The 20431-nt window shown below is 38.1% G+C and overlaps 1 protein-coding gene across 3 annotated transcripts in view; it reads right to left on the minus strand.

Moving 5' to 3' along the window:
- Positions 1 to 2756: 2756 nt before the first annotated feature.
- ERP44 (endoplasmic reticulum protein 44) overlaps positions 2757 to 20431 on the minus strand; it is a 96991-nt gene continuing 79316 nt past the window's right edge. For all 3 annotated transcript variants that reach the window (XM_049896057.1, XM_049896056.1, XM_049896055.1), the window contains 2 exons: positions 9503 to 9608; positions 2757 to 7216 (listed from right to left, as the gene is read on the minus strand). In XM_049896057.1, coding sequence (XP_049752014.1) covers positions 7115 to 7216; positions 9503 to 9608 — 208 coding nt within the window. In that variant the 3' untranslated portion in view covers positions 2757 to 7114. The remainder of the gene's footprint in view (positions 7217 to 9502; positions 9609 to 20431) is intronic.

Here is a 20431-nt window from a genome sequence, read left to right on the forward strand (position 1 = left end):
TTTTTACATGCATCATTTAAAAAATTTTTTTTCTTAATTATATTGTGGTAAATATATATATAACAAAAGTTTGCCATTTTAACCATTTTTAAGTGTACAATTCAGTGACATTAACTACATTCACCGTGTTGTGCTACCAACACCACTGTCCATGTCCGAAAGTTTTACATCAACTCAAACGCAGTAACTCCCAGTCCCTCCTCCCCCTAGCTGATGGTAACCACTAATCAAATTTTGTCTTTATGCAATTGCCTATTCTATATATGTCCTACAATATTTGTCCTTTTGTGCTTGACTTATTTCATTCAGCATGTTTTCAAGGTTGACTCAAATCATACCATGTATCAGAATTACATTTCTCTTTATGGCTGAATAATATTTCATTGTATGTATATACCACATTTTGTTTATCCACTCATCTGTTGATGGACACTTGAGTTGTTTCCACCTTTCGGTTATTGTGAATAATGCTGTGATGAACATCGGCGTACAAGTAAATTTTGAGTCCCTCTATTCCAGCTCCTTGGATATATACCTTAAAATATTTTATCTCATATAAAAAATAACTCATTTTTCCCTGATCTCTCCCTCCCCCACCTTGTATAACTTTGCTATTACCGTAAAGTACTGATGAAAGATTAATAATTCACCTGGAGGGGAGAGGGAGCCTGATGTATTTAGGAAAATACAGCTTTCTGTTCCTAGCCAAGAAGCCACTTTCTTTAGGCTCCCCAAGGCTGAGCACACACCTCTGTGCCCCTGTGGTTAATTCACCCAATAGCACTTACAAGCATTTTATCTTTTTTTTTCCTCCTTCACTCAACTTTGAGCTCCATGATGGAAGGAGCATTTTCTTTTAGATTGACATATATATATATATATACATACATATATATATAGTTTATATACATATACTGTTTTATATATACATACTATATATATATACTGTTTTATAACATGGGTTAACAACCCCATGTCAACACTCTTCCCTTCTCAACCTTGGGTTCCCTATTATCAGCTTTCCTGTCCCCTCCTGCCTTCTAGTCCTTGTCCTTGGGCTGGTGTGCACCTGTAGTCTTGTTTTATGGGCCTGTCTAATCTTTGGCTGAACGGCAAACCTTCAGGGTGACTTTGTTACTGAGCTAAAAGGGTGTCTGGGGGCCATACTCTTGGGGTTTCTCCAGTCTCTGTCAAACTAGTTTGTCTGGATTTTTTTTGTTAGAATTTTGTTCTGTATTTTCCTCCAGCTCTGTCTGGGACCCTCTATTGTGATCCCTGTCAGAGCAGTCAGTGGTGGTAGCTGGGCACCATCTAGTTGTACTGGACTCAGTCTGGTGGAGGCCGTGGTAGATGTGGTCCATTAGTCCTTTGGACTAATCTTTGTGTCTTTAGTTACCTTATTTTTGGAAGGGGCATTTTCTTGTTCACTGTTGTATCCTTAACCTGGCAAAAGTAGATCATTAATACTTAATGGTAAATGTCTGATGTTTTGTAAACACACCTGGAATTTTTGTCAACTCAGTATTGCCTGTCCTTCCTCAAGGCTGAGTTACTAAGCTAGGTGACTAGCTATCTCACAACAAACTTGCAGAGTTTATGGGAAAATTTCCCAGCACCTCTGTAGGGCTCTGGAGTATCATTCTGAGATTTACGTAAATCTCTGGGTTTGGTGTGCACAGTAAGATTTTACTGTAGACACAAACTCTTAGAACTTAAAAGCCTGTTTAGGACATAGGATTGATGGTGACCAGATTCACCGAAATCCACACCTGCAGACACAACCATCAGATAGCTGGGACTGGCAGATAAGCAGGCAGTTATGGTTATGCTTTCTTGTGTTTTATTCATTATTTATTTGGCTTTTTTTTTTCCTTTGGAGATTTACTGAGTACTAGTAGTGAGCTGGGAAACCCTGGTGGCGCAGTGGTTAAGAACTACGGCTGCTAACCGAAAGATTGGCAGTTCAAATCCACCAGGCGCTCCTTGGAAACTCTATGGGGCAGTTCTACTCTGTCCTATCGGGTCGCTACGAGTCGGAATCGACTCGATGGCAACGGGTTTTGTAGTGAGCTGGGACCCCTGGTGGTGCAATGGTTAAGAGCTTGGCTGCTAACCAAAACGTTGGCAGTTTGAATCCACCAGCTGCTCCCTGGTAACCCTATGGGTCGGTTCTACTCTATCCTATAGTATCGCTATGAACTCGACAGCAATGGGTTTGGGTTTTTTGGTTAGTGAGCTGGGAATACAAAGATAGTGGAGCTTCTGCTTTCAGGGCATTCACAAGGTGATAAGGGAAAGGAATACAGGTACTTCCAACTTTGCACCAGACTGGGTACTGTGAGATATATAAATGAAATTCAGTGGGATCACAGGGGTGGGGATCGTCCTGGGGCAACGAAAGATGAATACGAGGAATTTACCAGGTGAGGTGGGGGAAGAAAAGAGCATTTTAGGAGAATTAGTGAGCTGCAATTTTTCCCTTCGAGGAACACCAAAAAAATAAGGGCAGGCCAGCCTTTCTCCAATGTGCTCTTCAAGAGGGAATTGTGATATTTCAACTAAAGGCTGGGTTTGAGTTATCTGCACATGGCTTCACATAGCTTCCCATTTTGATTCAAGTACAGTGAAAGGATCTAGAAAATAACTTTTAACTTGGAAAAGCTTATGACTCTGGTCATCTGGATTCTGAGTAAAGTGTTCACAAGACAAAATTATTTGTGACAAAGTGAATTAGTAAAGAGTCTCAAATATAGAAATATTTTATAAATATAGTTTTATTACTTGGAAATACATACAAAAATTAAAACACAGCTAAAAACAGTTGCCAAGCAGAGGCCCTATCCAACCTGCTTTAACGAACACATTAAACAATCATAATCAGCATAAAACAACTTAAAGTCCTGAAACTTACTGTCTTCAGAAACTTTCAACACTGCGTTTGAAAGGGTTTAAAAAAAAAATAATGGTTTTGTATTTTACACCTATTTAAATCTTTGCCCCCAGTACAGACTACTGACGTTCTAGTATGGTTCCCAAGATGTTTTACTTTAGAAAAATAGCTAAAGCTATTAACTATAGTTATTTCCAAAACTGAAAAATTATTTGCCTGTTTCCAGTATGTTACCCTACATTCTCTATAGTTTCTCAAAAACTCCCAGTAGTTACTAACGGAAAGCATTTGCGACTCTGGGCAGCTCTCTGGGATGTAGATCTGGGCCTAAGTCCTGAAATCATTTACGGTAGGAAGGTTTTTTTTTATTTCTCATTTTTGCAATTCTGTTTATGCCATTTTATCTTTTTCCAGCTGGACTATACCTCCTTGTCAGAGGGAAAAAAAATTGAGTCATTCTGCTTTTCCTGATTGTCAGTCCATTATACTACTTCATCCATTCTTCTTTTGCCCTCACTCAGGTTAAAAAAAAAAAAGTTTTTGGCAATTTCAGCATTTTTGGCAACTTTAAGCTCATTCTACCTTTAACACTTCCAATATGGTTTTATATTTCACTCTCCTCTTTTTGGCCTTTATCATGCTGCTTTTTCCTTCCTCTGTACCTGCCCTCTTTAATCTCTGACTGGCCTTCATCAGCGCTCTCTAGGCAGCTGCGCTAGAGGCTTTAGATGCCCATTCTCCATCTTCCTCTCTAGGTTCATTTGACTTTTTAAAAAATTCTTTCATTCAGAATTTCATCTTAAGTGAGTTTTCATCCTGGAACAGTTTTTGGAAAACTGGAAGAGGCAGTGAGCTGAGAAGTAGGAAAGCCTGTTCCTAGTTTTGATTTTGCAACTCAACTGTGTTCTTCAGTCTAGGCTTGAATGCCCTTCTCACAGCTGAGGAGCCAGAGGCGCAGAGTAGATTAGACAAAAAATTCCACCCATAGCTTTCTGTCTCTGATTTATGGGTCAGAGGGGAAAAAGTCTAAGTTTCAAGCTGGGTGGTTGTTGTTTTTGGTTGCTGTCAATTCCAACTCATGGTGACCCCATGTGTGCAGAGTACAACTGCTCCATTGGGTTTTCAAGGCTGATACCTTTGGGAAGCAGACAGCCAGATCTTTCTTCCAAGGCACCTCTGGGCAGGTCCAAACTGCCCACCTCTTGGCTAGCAGTTTAGCGCTTTACCATTTGTGCTGCTGGGTTACTACTGAATTAATGCAGAGTCCTTATTTCTCTTTCTACATTCAGTTGGTAACAAATTCCTGTGGAATCTACATCTTTGTTATCTCTTGTGTCCGCTCCTCTTCATTCCTGCTGTCACTGCCTTAGTTCTGGCCATCACATCTCCTCTGCTAGGCTCGTTTTATACCTAGACCTTCATCCATAGCGTTCATTCTAAAACTTAACTATGTGCACACTTCCCTGTTTAAGATCTGTTTGTGAATCTCTACTGTCTACAAATCCCTTTGCTTAGCATACAAGGCCCTGCATGATCAGCTACCAGTTCTTTCTCCAACCTCTTTTCTCAGCTTCTTAGCTACAGGCATCCCCTTCATGCACTAGCCTTACTGCAAGAACTGTTTGCTTTTCATAATGCGTTATGCTGTTTGATTCCTCTGCTCCAATTATTTCCTCCACCCAGATCCCTACCTCCTGAAGAATACCTATTCATCTTTAAAAATCTCAGCATAAAATCTCAATGAAATCTTTGGAGCTGACTGTTCCTTTATGTCCCATTAACCTCCATATTTTCCTATCTTCACATCAAAGCACCTATGACACTCATTCGTTTACACATCTATCTCCCAACTAGACTGTAAGCAATTCTAGGGAAGAACTTACGCTTTACTCATCTTTGTATCCCCTTTAACACATACTATGGTACCAATAAGCTTGCACTGAATAAATGTCAAACTGAAATCTTCCCCATGGCTTCTCGCCAATCCTAGGGTTCAACACCTGGGGCCTAGACAATGACAGCCCTTCAAATACCTAAAGATTGCTCTCAGACCAGAGTTTTCTCCAAGGAAAACAGCCTTAACACCTATGTTTCAAAACCTCTTATGATCTTAGTTATCTTTTCATGGAATACACTTGAGCTTGTTAATGACCTTTTATAAAACTGAGCACCAATTCCTAATAAGTTGAGCCCATCAGGAGTGAAACAATTACCCAAGGTCACACTGCTTTTCATTCATTCAATAAACATTTCATGACGACTAAGTGCCCAGAGATGCTAGGCACTGGTGACACAGACATAAAACTCAGTATCCTTGCCATCACTGACCTCGGTCTAAAGATGACAATGATAGGCACAGGGTGATAGCCTACATCCCAACATGCAGGAAGCCTAAATGATGCATCCTCAAATCCATTCACTTTTTTTAATAGTCACTCAATTATCTTAAGCCACACTGAACATGTGCTCCTTGAAGCCTTTTTCATAAGAATTACTCTCAAACTAGGTCTCTCTAACTCATACTGGGACAGTAACTTTTATTGTTTTTTAACCCAATTACAGGATTAAAGTTTTATTCCAGTTCGTTGTATGTGCTGCTTTTGGTCATCTGGGCTAGCTCGTTCGATGTTTGTGAATTTTCATTCTGAACCCCTCAGATTTGGTCCATCTTCTGACCTAAAGATCACAACTTCTGATTTCACTCAAGTTATTGATTAAAAGCAACGATGAGAACAGGACTAAGGACTAACCAACCTGTGGGAGCTCTGTTCTGCTTTTCTAGTTCACAATCTGGTAAAATGTATTAAACATGCCCCTTACCATCTTATTAACATTTATTTTTTTGAACAAAACTATGGATAAATCATGCATAATTAAAAATTCTAGGCTGATTTTTAAAAAATAACAATTAAATATCCATTATAAATATTCATATTATTTTAAAAGAATTGGAAGATGTTACATATATTACATACTACATATAATGGCACGTGTCAGCCTTTTAAGCTTAAAAATAATCTTTCCCCAAACTGGGATTGACTTATACCCCAAGTATAAAAATGACTCAACCTATAGCACCAGCCCAGGCCCTGAGGAAAGTCAATTTTGAACCTGTCTGTCCTCTGGCATTGGGCTTCCTGATACAATGTGGAGGGTCCCCTCCCTCTGGTTTTGTTCCCTGGCAGTATTGAGGCCTGGCACAGGGACCCATCTGACTGTACAACGCAGGCCCGGGAAGTCAGGGAAGCCAGAGGCGGGAGGGTCCTCTGGCAACTTTACAATGGAAAAAAAATTAAAAGCTTATGATCCTTATTTGTCTTTGTTTTTGATCTATACAGCTATAACAAGACTCTAGTAGACAGAAAGAGGTTAGAAATATTGAAATAAATTTTCTCAGCTGGTTTTTCCTCTTTGGAAACTGAAGTCTCATGGTTTGGAAGAGGCTTAAAAGTCATCTCGTTCAACAGTGATAACCTGCTCCACTAGTAACTTTCCCAGATTTTGATAAAATTCATCTGAAGTTTTAAATGCCATCCATATGCCACTTTTTTAGATAAACACATACAAATTTAATAACACTTTTCATTTTCTTTTTCTTGATTCATAAGGACAATTCCTGCCAAATGTTCTGGCTTATGGCTCTCCTCCTCTTCATAGTATGTTTAAGTTACACATTAAGAGTCCAAAAAATACCACTATGGAATTTTCATAAGCAATATCCGACCAATCAGTAAAACACAGTACACAGCGTGAAAATTTTAATTTATTCCCCTCCCAAGTATCCAGAATATATAGCCCCTTAGCTTTGAGAATGTGATACTGAAAATACCAACAGAATTGATCATTATGAAAGAAAAAAAAGAAAAGCGCATACTACACAGGAAACACCCCAAAGTCCTCCCTAACCTAATAGTGCAAGTTAACGGTATGTCTCTGGCAATGCCACCTTTCACTTGATTTATAGAAGTTTTACAGGACAGATTTAAAGCAAAGACAGGCCTCTGGTTTTTATTTTTTTTTAACCCTAGCAGATTTTAAAAAGAGGCTATGTTAAATGACAATGCATTTTAAATCAGGGGAGAAAAAAATAAAAATAAAAACCCAAAACGTGTTTCAGTTTATTCAAAATAAAAATACACAGAATTATGAAAATATAGGTTTACTATTTCCACCACATAAATTGATGCTGCTGTTTGAAAGGCTTGCAAATTGTTTTTCAAGTTTTTAAAGCTCATCTCGATCCCTCAATAAAGTATACCTATATTCACTGGGTGCTAGCTTCTGGAAGGAGCTCTCTGGTGGACTGCTTGCTACATCTTGGGATTCCTACAAAAGAATAAAACATTTTCATATCAATATTTTATGGAGCTGTAATATTTTAACTAGAGTATTAGATGAATAGTAAGGAGCCCTGGTGGTACAGTGGTTAAAGTGACTGACTGCTAACCGAAAGGTTGATGGTTCAAGGTCACCAGTGGCTCCAAGCAGAGGGAGGGGGAGATGTGGCATCTGCTTCCGTCAAAGCCTTGGAAACCCTATGGGGTGCCATAAGTTGGAATTGGCTCAAATTGGCGCAGCAGACAGTGGGTTTGGTTTGGTTTTATTAGACGAATAGTAGTTGCCCTCTAAGTATTTCCTGGTTCATCAATAAAACACAGCAACTGTGTGCCAAAGACAAGTTTATATGTCTGAAATCTTGCTTTTCTCATTTTAAATGCCCCATTCAGATTCTCCAGGGCAGGGTTACCACGGAGACGTGAGATACAGAACTATGGACCTATTGTTCGCTGAGGTGTAGTTTGCTGACACCTGAGTGCTTTCCTATAATATTCTTTAGAAGTAGCACAACCCTAAAATGTCCACAGCCCTGGAACTTATAAATGGTTACTAAGAGAATTAAAGGCATCTACTCTGTAGATACAGCTCTTATTTATCAATTACCTGGATGCCAGAAATTATTAAAACTTTGTTGAAATAAGGAGGAAAACAAATTCTTCTATGCTGCAAGAAATTAATTTCTACAGTATTTTACTTGTGCACCAACAGTAGACAAAAAACACAGTTAAACTCTGAGAGTGGCTTTCAAGAATTTTATAGAAAGGCAGTCTATCCTCTATCTCCACACTGTGAGCTCAAGGACACACATGACTGTCATTGTTTTAATATCCCCTGTAGCTGACTGATATAGGCACACAGTGCATATATTAAATACTCTATATGATGACATATTCCCATTATAAATGGAAACCTTGTCATGTTCCTTCTCCCTAATATATGTATATATTTTTGGTGAGGCAGATGTTTGGATTAATTAAGCTGAAATTTATTACCGTAAAAGAAACATGTATTTGGTGTCTACTGTGTACTGGTATACAAAGATGAATAAATAAAATACAAGAAGTTCACTGTCCAATGGGTCAGTTGAAACAAATAAAAACCAAAACCCGTTGCCCGATTCCAACTCATAGTGACCCTATAGGACAGAGCAGAACTACCCCATTGGGTTTCGAACTGCTGACCTTTTGGTTAGCAGCTGAGCACTTAACCACTGTGCCACGAGGGCTCTGAAACAAATAAGGCTAATACAATAATGATAAAATGCTTTTCCTAATCTTATAAAATACTATGTAGGCCTTCTTTTCTGAAGAAAATAATCACCTTTGGGTTGTTGCTTGCTTCTATACTTGCTTAATTATCAAAGAAAACCCGACCTTAGGTTTTAAAGAAAAAGCATTTAATCAGATTTCTACAGGGAGCTCTTGACTCAGAAACTAATTTGATGTTAAATAAGGTAAAGAAAAACTCACTCAGTTTTTATTTTCTTTTATAAATGGAAGTATTTTGGTCGAAATAGTGGCATATGGAATAGGAAGGTTTTGGTATCTTTCATCTTCCTTCTTAGTATCATGGTAACATATGTGACTGCCTTTCGGTTAGTAGCCGAGCTCTTAACTGTCTGTGCCACTCAAACTCAAGTGTGTTTAATAAATCAGGAATATAGAAATTTTTTGCAACTGAAGTTACAAGGTAGAACTAGGAAAATTCTGAGTATAAAAAAGCAAATAGAAACTTTTGATAAATAGTAGTCGGGCATTCTAAATCCCAAATGGGAAAGCCACATTAAACCGTATGTCTTGAGCATTAAGAATACTATATTGGTGAGGGCCCTTAGGATGGTTTAGCGGGAACAGCAAATCATTATAGTGTGGTCAATCACCCAGCTGCAGAGGAAGGCTTGAACAATTCACGAAATCCATTAATTTATTCAATGATCTCTTTCCAAGTCCTACTTCCTACTTCTATCTGAAGTCAACTGAATTTAGCCCTTTTTTTTATAATCATATTCCACAGAGGTAATATCAGAACACCTTAGTTTATATCATCAAGAAACTATAACATTCTTGCAACACTGCTGAAGCTCTAAAATTTAAAAAATAAATGAAAAAGCAGTTTAATTTGTATCTTTTCTAGAATCTGTCCAGAACCTCTCTACAAAGGCATTCAGGAGCAGAAACTCATGCTTACACAAGAGTTTTAGATCTTCTTCAGGACTAACTGAAAAAGAAAAAAGGAAACAGAGAGTTCCCAATGAAAAACAGACAAGAGTCCCACCTGTCCTGGGGCGTTATCAAGAGTTGGGTCAGGCCCATGATGAAATTCTCTGTGCAGTTTTCCAGAATGTAAGTCAAATACGAACTGCTTGAGTTTTCCAGGAAGTCTAAAACCAAAAATCGAATATAAAATTAGCTTAAACTGTTAAAATGGACTTACTGCTATTTTAATAACTTTATAAAATTAATCTTGCTTCTTAAATTTTACCTACAATCCCACCATCCTACCATAATTGTTAGAGGCCAGGTATATGTAGAACATTTTTACACAGTTATAATGATGGTACCTAGACATTCAGTTTCATGTAGTACTTTTGCACTTGTTTCACAGAAAATTTTCCATGCTAATAATTTTAACGGATGCATCATTGTCTACTGAGATGCTGTACCCACACTTACTTGACTATCCTTTATTGTTGGGCATTTATATAAAAAATATTTTCTTTAATTACGGATGTGCAACTAAAAAACCTTATGTTCTGTAAAAATCACACTAAAAATAACAGGGCCCACCTTGAGAACACAGACCACAAGGATGTCCTTTATTATCACTTTTATTCAATTTGTACTAGAAGTTGTAGCTAGAGCAATAAGGCTAGAAATGGAAATAAAGGGCATCCAAACAGGTAAGGAAGAAGTAAAACTACCCCTAGTCGCAGATGATATGATCCTATACATAGAAAATCCCAGAGATTCACAAGAAAATTACTGGAACTAATAAAAGGATTCAGCAAAGTGTCATGGTGTAAGATCACCATATGAAATCATTGGATTCCTCTACACTAACAAAGAGAACTCTGAAAAGGAAATCAGGAAAACAATACCATTTACAACACACCCCCAAAAGATAAAATACTTAGGAATAAATCTAACTAGGGATGTAAAAGATTTACACAAAGAAAACTACAAAACACTACCGCAAGGAACCAAAAGAGACCTACATAAATGGAAAAACATACTAGGTTCCTGGATAGGAAGAATTAACATTGTGAAAATGTCAATACTACCCAAAGCGATCTACAAATACAATGCGATCCGGATCCAAATTCCAATAACATTCTTTAATGACGTGGAAAAACTAATCAACTTTATATGGAAAGGACAGAGGCCCATGATAAGTAAAGTACTACTGAAGAACAACAACAAATTAGGAGGCCTCACGCTACCTGATCTCAGAAACTACTACACAGCCACGGTAGTCAAAACAGCCTGCTACTGGTGCAATGACAGACACACAGACCAATGGAACAGAATTGAGAAGGCAAAAGTACATCTATCTACCTATGGACAGCTGATCTTTGACAAAGGGTCAAAGTCCATTAAATAGGGAAGGAAAAGTCTGTCTGCAGAAAAAATGGAACAGGAGCCAAAGTTCACACCATATATAAAAAACTAACTCAAAATAGATCAAAGACCTAAAACCATAAAGATCATGGAAGAAAAAATAGGAACAACGCTAGGGGCCCTAATATACAGCATAAACAGAATACCAAACATAAAAATGCACAAATAACAGAAGATAAACTAGATAAATGGGACCGCCTAAAAATTAAAGACTTACACTCATCCAGAAGCCCTGGTGGAGCAGTGGTTAAGATGCTCACCTCCTAACCAAAAGGTCAGCAGTTTGAATCCACCAGCTGCTCTGTGGGAGAAAGATGTGGCTGTCTGCTTCTGTAAAGATTTACAGCCTTGGAAACTCTATGGGGCAGTTCTAGTCTGTCCTACAGGGTCGCTATGAGTTGAACTGACTCAACGGCAACAAATTTAGTTTTTTTTTGGATTTATGCTCACCAAAAGACTTCTTCCAAAGAGTAAAAACAGAACCTACACACTGGGAAAAAAATTTTGATTACGACATATCCAACAAAGGTCTAACCTCTAAAATTTATACAAAACTTCAACACCTCAACAACAAAAAGACAAACAATCCAACTAAAAAACAGGCAAAGAACATGAACAAGCAGTTTTCCAAAGAAGCATTCAGATAGCTAACGAACATATTAAAGAGATGCAAATCAAAACTACAATGACATACCATCTCACCCCAAGAATGGCACTGATCCAAAAATCTGAAAACAACTGCTGGTGAGGTTGTGGGGAGATTGGAACTCTTATACATTGCTGGTGGAAATGTAAAATGGTACAACCGCTATGGAAAACTATATGGCGCTTCCTTAAAAAGCTAGAAATAGAAATACCATAGGATCTGGCAATCCTACTCCTAGGCATATATCCTAGAGAAATAAGAGCCGTGATAAGGATAGGCATATGCACACCCATATTCATTGCAGCATTATTCACAACAGCAAAAAGATGGAAACAACATAAATGCTGATCACCTGATGAATGGATAAAAAAATCTGTGGTACATACACACAATGGAATACTAAGCAACAATAAAGAATAATGACAAAGCTGTGAAACATCTCACAATATGGATGACTCTGAACAACACTATGCTGAGTGAAATAAGTCAATCACAAAAGGACAAATATAGCATGAGGCACTATTACAAAAAGTTTAAAAAAGGTTTACGCACAGAAAGTAACATTCTTTGATGTTTATAGAGATGGGGGGAGGGGTAACCACTAACTAGACAGTAGCCACGTGTTAACTTTGGTGAAGAGAAAGGCCATACACAATACAGGGGAAGTCAGTACAACATGACCAAGGTAAAGGAAGACACTGAGAGGTACATAAGAATAAAAGGCCATTATGTTAAATTCTACAACATACCCAACTCTGCAACAACAGTAATAAAAAACAATAATTTATGAGCGGATACGCGGGCAGATATGTATGCTGAATAGGTGTGGGGGGACATATGGGACAACACCCACGTGCATATATAGACTAAATTGTGGATATTTCTACATACGTATTTGTACATGCTGCATGTAAAAACCAAAAACCAAACCCATTGCCTTTCATCAATCCTGACTCACAGCGACCCTACAGGACAGAGTAGAACTGCCCCATAGGGTTTCCAAGGAGTGACTGGTGGATTCGAACTGCCAACCTTTTGGCTAGCAGCTGAGCTCTTATGGAGCACACAGCAAGCACAGTCAGGGGAACTTCTTAGACATAACCAAACACTTCATGGGACTGTTATTGGGCTTGAGGGCTAGAGACCATAGTCTCGGAGGACATCTAGGTCAACTGGCATACCAGTTCATAAAGTCAATGTTCTACATCCTACTTTAGTGAGTAGCGTCTGTGGTCTTAAGAGCTTTTGAGTGGCCACCTAAGATACAACTACTGGTCTCTTCCCATATGGAGCAAAGGAGGCTGATGAAAACCAGACTCAAGGAAGCAATTAGCTCACACAAACTGCAGCCTCCTTTAGCCCAAGACCACAAGAACTAGATGGTGCCCAGCTACCACTGCCAAACGCGCTGACCAGGATCATAATAGAGAGTTCCTGACAAAACAGGAGAAAAATGTAGAACAAAATACAAGTTCATACAAAAGACCAAACTTCTTGGTCTTACAGAGACTGGAGGAACCCCTGAGACTATAGCCCTTAGTCACTCTTCTCACTTGGATCTGAAGTCACTCCTGAAGATCACCTTTCAGCCAAATAATAAACTGGCCTATAAAAATAAACAGTAACACCTGTGAAGAAAGTGCTCCTGAGACCAATCAACTATAGGAGACCAAAAGGGCAACATCTGCCCAAAAGCAAAGATGAGAAGGCAGGAAGGGGCAGGAAAACTGGAAGAATGGAAGCAGAGAACTCAGGGTAGAAGTGGGGAGAGTGCTGACACATTTCGAAGATTGCAACCAATGTCTTGGAACACTCTGCGTACAAATTATTGAACAGGAAACCAAGCTGCTGTGTAAACTTTCACTCAAAGCACAGTAAAAAAAAAATAAAACAACAGGGCTCAAGAGAAAAACAGTGTTAGGGGCTAAACACTAAAATCTAAGCAGCTTTGTAACTACAGCATTATGCTACTGAGAATCTTACTACAGGTTGCTTTGTAACCCTTCCGATCCCAGCCTCCCCTCCCCCAACAAAATTATGTTCAAGTTCTCACCCTTGGTACCTAAGAATGTGAGCTTACTTGAAAACAGCTTTGCAGACTGTCATGGATTGAAATGTGTCCCCCCAAAATATCTGTCAACTTAGCTGGGCCATGAGTCCCAGTATTATGTGACTGTCCACCATTTTGTGTTATTTCCCTATGTGTTGTACATCCTATCACTATGATGTAGTAAGATGGATTATCGGCAGTTATGCTGATAAGATCTACAAGATCATATAGTGTCTTAAGCCAATCTCTTTCAAGATATAAGAGAGAATTAACAGAGGGACATGGGAACCTCATACCACCAAGAAAGCAGTGCTGGGAACAGAGCTCGTCCTTTGGACCCAGGGTCCCTGAGTGGAGAAGCTCCTAGTCCAGGGGAAGACTGATGAGAAGGCCAACAGAGAGAGAAAGCCTTCCTCCAAAGCAGATGTCCTGAATTTGGACTTGTAGCCTATTAGACTGTGAGAGAATAAATTTCTCTTTGTTAAAACCATCCACTTGTGGTATTTCTGTTATAGCAGCACTAGACAACTAAGACAAAAATGTAATTAACATGCGGTCATATGGGAGTAGGGTGGGCCCTGACCCAGTATGACTGCTGTTCTTATATAAAGAGGCAACGAGACACAGACAGACACACAGATGCAGAGGAAAGACAGCCATGTGAAGATGGAGGCAAAGATTGGATATATTCTACCACAAACCAAGGAAACCCTGAGACCGCTAGAAGCTAGAAGAGGTAAGGAGGGACCACTTCTGTAGAGCCTTCAGAGAGAACATGGCCCTGCTAACACCTTGATTTGGGACTCCTGACCCCCAGAACTTTGACAGAATAAATTTCTGTTGTTTTAAACCACCCAGTTTGTAGTACTTTATGACAGCAGCCCTAAGAAACTAATGTGAACCAACAACAAAAATATTAGCGCTGTTCAATCTCTACTGGCATCTGAACCCTGTGTCAGTCAGTTTAGGGTTGTAGCCTTAATCTGGAGTTTGTGAGTCCTCCTTTGAGATGCAGGTCCTTGAGGGTATTCATTGCCAGGAAGAACCACTTTCATCAACTAGTCTAAACCAGGGTGTAGCCTTTCCTTTTTTTTTTTTTTAAACCCAACAGAAAATGTCTTCACAACTTCTTCAACCCCAAATGCAACTTCAGGGGATAGCTTAACATTTTGAAAAGCAAACCATTTCTCAAGGCCATTAAATTAGTCTTTTATTAAAGAGAGGCATTTCTGCAGGGATTTCAGGGTTTTGGTTTTTGTTTTGAGGTCTTCATGTACCACTAAGGCAATCTCTTTAACTGTGAAAAAAACGTACTCTGGTGACTTCAAAATAATCCAAGGAAAGTGATATATGACCAAATACAACTTCCACTTTATACTGACATCATTCCCCTAATTACCAGTCATGCATGAACTAACTTGCCAGATGGAGACATGCTTTGTAGCAGCAAAACAGATCATCTGAGCGAAAGAAATATGTATCAGGCTTTTGCTTTGTAGCTATTTCCTTGATTAGTATCCAGTAAAGTAGGATTACATACAGTGTAAAATAATAAGAACCTTTGACAAAGCTTGGGCAAACTATACCTATGAAACATTAGTCAATTTTTGCTCCTACTGTCTGTCCTTCCAAGTCTTGCCAGAATGTTTGCCAGCTTTTTGATTATTAAAATTTATTTGACTAATTTGCAAGTAAAAGACACCTGTGTTTTAATTTACATTCCTGAGAAATTAAGTATTTTTTCCATTGTTTGTTTTAATTTATATTCCTGCTCATATGAACTATCTGTCTTCTATTGAGACCTTGGCTTTTTTTTTTTTTTTCCATTATATATTTTAAATAGAAACCCTTTGTTTTTCATATCTGTTATAAGAAATAACATACAGGTCCACGAACACCTTAATTCCTTGGATGGAGTTGACTGACTTTTTAAAACATTATTTTTTGGTAGCAAAGAACAGCTGGCTTGTGTTAATATTACCAGTTTCTTTCTCTTTTTATCCTCTCCTGAGGTCCTGCAAGTGCTGTTTCTTCCCTTCAATAACTCCCACTGAGATGTACTAACCAATAACTTCATGGTATACCCATTTTGGCTCCCCACTAGCTCCAATGCAACAGAGACCAGCAGGCGCCAAATGCACAGTTTACAAATACAAATGGCTGCCAGGTAGCTATATTGACAGAATGCCTCTGAAAGGTTCTCTGGTGCTGAAGTAATTGCACATGCACCGGAGATAAACATGGAGAGGAGATCAATGTAAATTTAATCTGAGATCATCTACTGTCACCCTCAGCAAAGTGCTAAAATATATCCATTCAATCCACAGAATCAGAAATAGCCTACAATGTTTAAGACAAAGCCCGTTAGTTTTATAAGGGTCCAAAGCTGATTACAACCAACAGTGTGAACTGCTTCTACTACTCAAGGAAAAACTTATGAGTGACTGAATCTTAAATGTGACAAATTCACAGAGAACATTCAGCACCTATTTTTCCCTAACTTGATATTTTTTTTTTTCTTGTCAACAGATAAGAGAAAGAATTGTGAGCAAAAGGCAAAGAGAAGGGAGATGGGATGAATCTGCATTGATGTGGTAGAAAAACAGATTACAAAAGAGCTCTTCTCTAGCTTGTGACCAGCAGGAAGGGACAATCAGTGAAGCAACAATAAGATGTCGAGAGGCAACACAGTCACCTGCTGAAAAGGAAAATAAGTAGATCCTTGCCATAACAAATAATTATTTTTTCACATCTTAGGGCACAATTTTTCTAATTAGAACACCTAAGTGTTTCTCTCCCATCCTCCAAACACCTTGTTTGTTTACAATTATTTTTAGGTGAGGCAAAATTTAGACACAGTGATATGCACAAATGTTAAGTGTACTATTAGATGAGCTTTGACAAATGTACACAAGTTGAGTAATACTTTAATTTTTTTAGAATTCTAAATTTTAGAGTTCACCTTTTTAGATTTATACTTCTATGAGCTGTAACATATGTATAGCATCTTATAATAACTCTACCAACAGAATACAGAACAATTCCAACACTCCAAAGAGGTTCCTAAGGGCCGGCCCTTTAGAGTCATACTTTCCCTTTCTCCCTTATCCCTGACAACCAATAATCTATTCTCTGTTCCTACAGTTTGCCTTTTCCAGAATGTCATATACATGGCATCCTACAGCATGTAATCACTCACTGGCTTCTTTCATTTAGCATACCACATCTGAAATTCATCCATTTTGTTTTGTGTATAAAAACGTTTGTTCCTTTTTAACTGCTGAATGGTATTCCATTCTGTGGACAGATCATAATTAGTTTATATATATTCACCCATTCAAGGACATTTGGGTTCGTTCCAGATTTGGGTGATTATGAACATTTGTGTACAAGTTTTTATGTGAACGCAAGTTTTATAAAAAAAAGTTTTATAGCTCAGGACAAATGATGGGTCATATGGTAGGTGTAAAAAAAAAAAAAATTTTTTTTTTTTTTTTTTATGGTAGGTGTATGTTTAACTTTTTCTGAAGCTCACAAGCTGTTTTCCAGAGTGGCTGTATCATTTTGCAATCTCACCAGCAATGTATGAGAGCTTCAGCTGCTCCACATCTTCATGAACAATTGGTATTGTTAGCATTTTATTAATTATTATATGTAATAGTTGTATAATGGTATCTCTTTATGGTTTTAATTTGCATTTCTCTAATAACTAATGATGTTGAGCACCTTTGTATGTGCTTATTTGCCACCCATATCCCTTCTTCATATTCTAAGAGTACCTTTTGCAGAGCAAGTTTTTAATTTTGATAACAGTTAATTTATCAATGTTTTCTTTTATGGATAGCGCTTTTGGTGTTCTAAGAACTCTTGGTCTAGCCCCAGGTCATGAAGAGTTTCCCCTATGTCTGCTGTAACAGCTTTAAAGTTTCATCCTTTACATTTAGGTCTATGATTAATTCTGAGTTAATTTTTCATACAGTGTGAGGGATAGTAGGAAGCTTTTTTTTTTTTTTTTGTATGTGGATACTCCGTTGGTCTACCACCATTTGTTGAAATATGTTCTTTCTCCATCAAATTGCCTTTGTACTTTAAAAAAATATCAATTGACCATATTTGTGTGTCTATCTCTAGACTGTTCCAGAGCTCAATGTACCTACTGTTTCACCAATATAACCCTGTTTTAATTACTCCGGCTTTACAGTACATCTTAAAATTGGGTAGTGTGAGTCTTTCAAGTTTGTTTCATTTTCATAACTGTTTTGGCTATTCTAGTTCCTTTACCTTTCCATGTAAATGTTAAAATTAGCTTGTCAATAGCTACAACAAGCCTAGTGGGGATTTTGACTAGGATTAACTTAAATCTATAGCTCAATTTGGGGAGAACTGACGTCTTAACTAGATTGAGTCTTCTAACCCACAAACCAATGTCTCTGTACTTATTTTGGTCATCTTAGATTTCTTTCACCAGCATTTTACAGTTTTTAGCATATAGATCTTGAACATATTTTGGGAGATTTATTTAGATAGTTCTTTATTTTTTTCTTCTTGAGCTATACTTCAGGTTTTTTTTTTGTTTGTTTGTTTCCAATTGTTCATTTAAGCAGAAAACCTAAAGTCACTAGGGGCTATTTTGTAGATTGGGGATTTCTACATAGACAATCTTGTCATCTATGAAGAAAGATGGCTTTATTTTTTTCCCTTACAGTCTGAATGCCTTTTATTAATTTTTATTGTCTTATTGCACTTTCTAGGACTTCTATAGATACTGAATAGAAATGGTAAGAGTGGACATCTTTGCCTAGTTTCTAGTCTTAAGAGGGAAACATTCAGTCTTTGACCATTAAATATAATATTCACTGTAGGTTTTTCATAGATGCCTTTTATCAGATTAAGGAAGTCTCTTTATATTCCTAGTTTGTTGAGCATTTTTATCATGAATGGATGCTGAATACTGCCAATGCTTCTTCTCCATCTACTGATGTGATCGCTTAGCTTTTCTTGTTTATTTGTTAATATGCTGAATTATAAACTAGCCTTGCATACCTGGAATAAACTCCACTTGGTTGTGATATACTATTCTTTTTATATATTGCTGGATTTGATTTCCTAATATTACTACTTTTTAACTCAACTCATACAGTTATGTAGTACAAATTCACTTAATGTGTTACAGTATAAAAAACACTGTATTTTGCCATTTAAGTTATTTAACTCCCTTGAGCTTCAGTTTTCTGATCTGTAAAATGGGAACAAAGACTGCTTTATTTGTATTCAAACTACTTCTTCACTATATTATTTTTAGTCTGAAAGACTTGGATTTGAATCCCAGTGTTACTGCCTGTAATAAAATAGCCATATAATAGCACTTACATGTATCAGATACCTTTCTAAGAGTTGATTACATTGCCTTCGAGTTGATCACAACCCATAGTGACCCTACAGGACAGAGTAGAACTGCCCCATAGAGTTTCCAAGGAGTTCCTTGTGGATCTGAACTGCCTACCTTTTGGTTAGCAGCTGTAGCATTTAACCACTACACCACCAGGGTTACCAAAGGTATGTTGTTGTTGTTAGATGCCGTCGAGTCCTTTCCGACTCATAGCGACCCAATGCAAACAGAACGAAACAATGCCCGGTCCTGAGCCATCCTTACAATTATTATGCTTGAGCTCATTGTTGCAGCCACTGTGTGACTCCACCTTGTAGAGGGTCTTCCTCTTTTCAGCTGACCCTGTATTCTGCCAAGCATGATGTCCTTCTCCAGGGACTGATCCCTCCTGACAACATGTCCAAAGTATGTAAGATGCAGTCTCGCCATTCTTGCTCCTAAGGAGCATTCTGGTTGTACTTCTTCTAAGACAGATTTGTTCGTTCTTTTGGCAGCCCACGGTGTATTCAAGATTCTTCGCCAACACCACAATTCAAAGGCGTCAATTCTTCTTCAGTCTTTCTTATTCATTGTCCAGCTTTCACATGCATATGATGTGATTGAAAATACCATGGCTTGGGTCAGGCACACCTTAGTCTTCAAGGTAACGTCTTTGTTCTTCAATACTTTAAAGCGATCCTTTGCAACAGATTTACCCAATGCAATGTGTCTTTTGATTTCTTGACTGCTCCTTCCATGGCTGTTGATTGTGGATCCAAGTAAAATGAAATCCTTGACAACTTCAATCTTTCTCCGTTTATCATGGTGTGGCTCATTGGTCCAGTTGTGAGGATTTTTATTTTCTTTATGTTGAGGTGCAATCTGTACTGAAGGCTGTGGTCTTTGATCTTCATCAGTAAGTGGTTCAAGTCCTCTTCACTTTCAGCAAGCAAGGTTGTGTCATCTGCATAACACAAGCTGTTAATGAGTCTTCCTCCAATCCTGATCCCCCGTTCTTCTTCACAGAGTCCAGCTTCTCGGATTATTTGCTCAGCATACAGATTGAATAGGTATGGTGAAAGAATACAACCCTGATGCACACCTTTCCTGACTTTAAACCAATCAGTATCCCCTTGTTCTGTCCAAACAACAACTGCCTCTTGATCTATGTAAAGGTTCCTCATGAGCACAATCAAGTGTTCTGGAATTGCCATTCTTCGCAATGTTATCCGTAATTTGTTATGATCGACACAGTTGAATGCCTTTGCGTAGTCGATAAAACACATATAAACATCCTTCTGGTATATTCTGCTTTCAGCCAGGATTCACTGGACATCAGCAATGATATCCCTGGTTCCATGTCCTCTTCTGAAACGGGCCTGAATTTCTGGCAGTTCCCTGTCGATATACCGCTGCAGCCGTTTTTGAATGATCTTCAGCAAAATTTTGCTTGCGTGTGATATTAATAATATTGTTCTATAATTTCTACATTTGGTTGGATCACCTTTCTTGGGGAGAGGCA

This window comes from Elephas maximus, chromosome 9 (assembly GCF_024166365.1).
Source record: "Elephas maximus indicus isolate mEleMax1 chromosome 9, mEleMax1 primary haplotype, whole genome shotgun sequence".
Taxonomy (NCBI): domain Eukaryota; kingdom Metazoa; phylum Chordata; class Mammalia; order Proboscidea; family Elephantidae; genus Elephas; species Elephas maximus.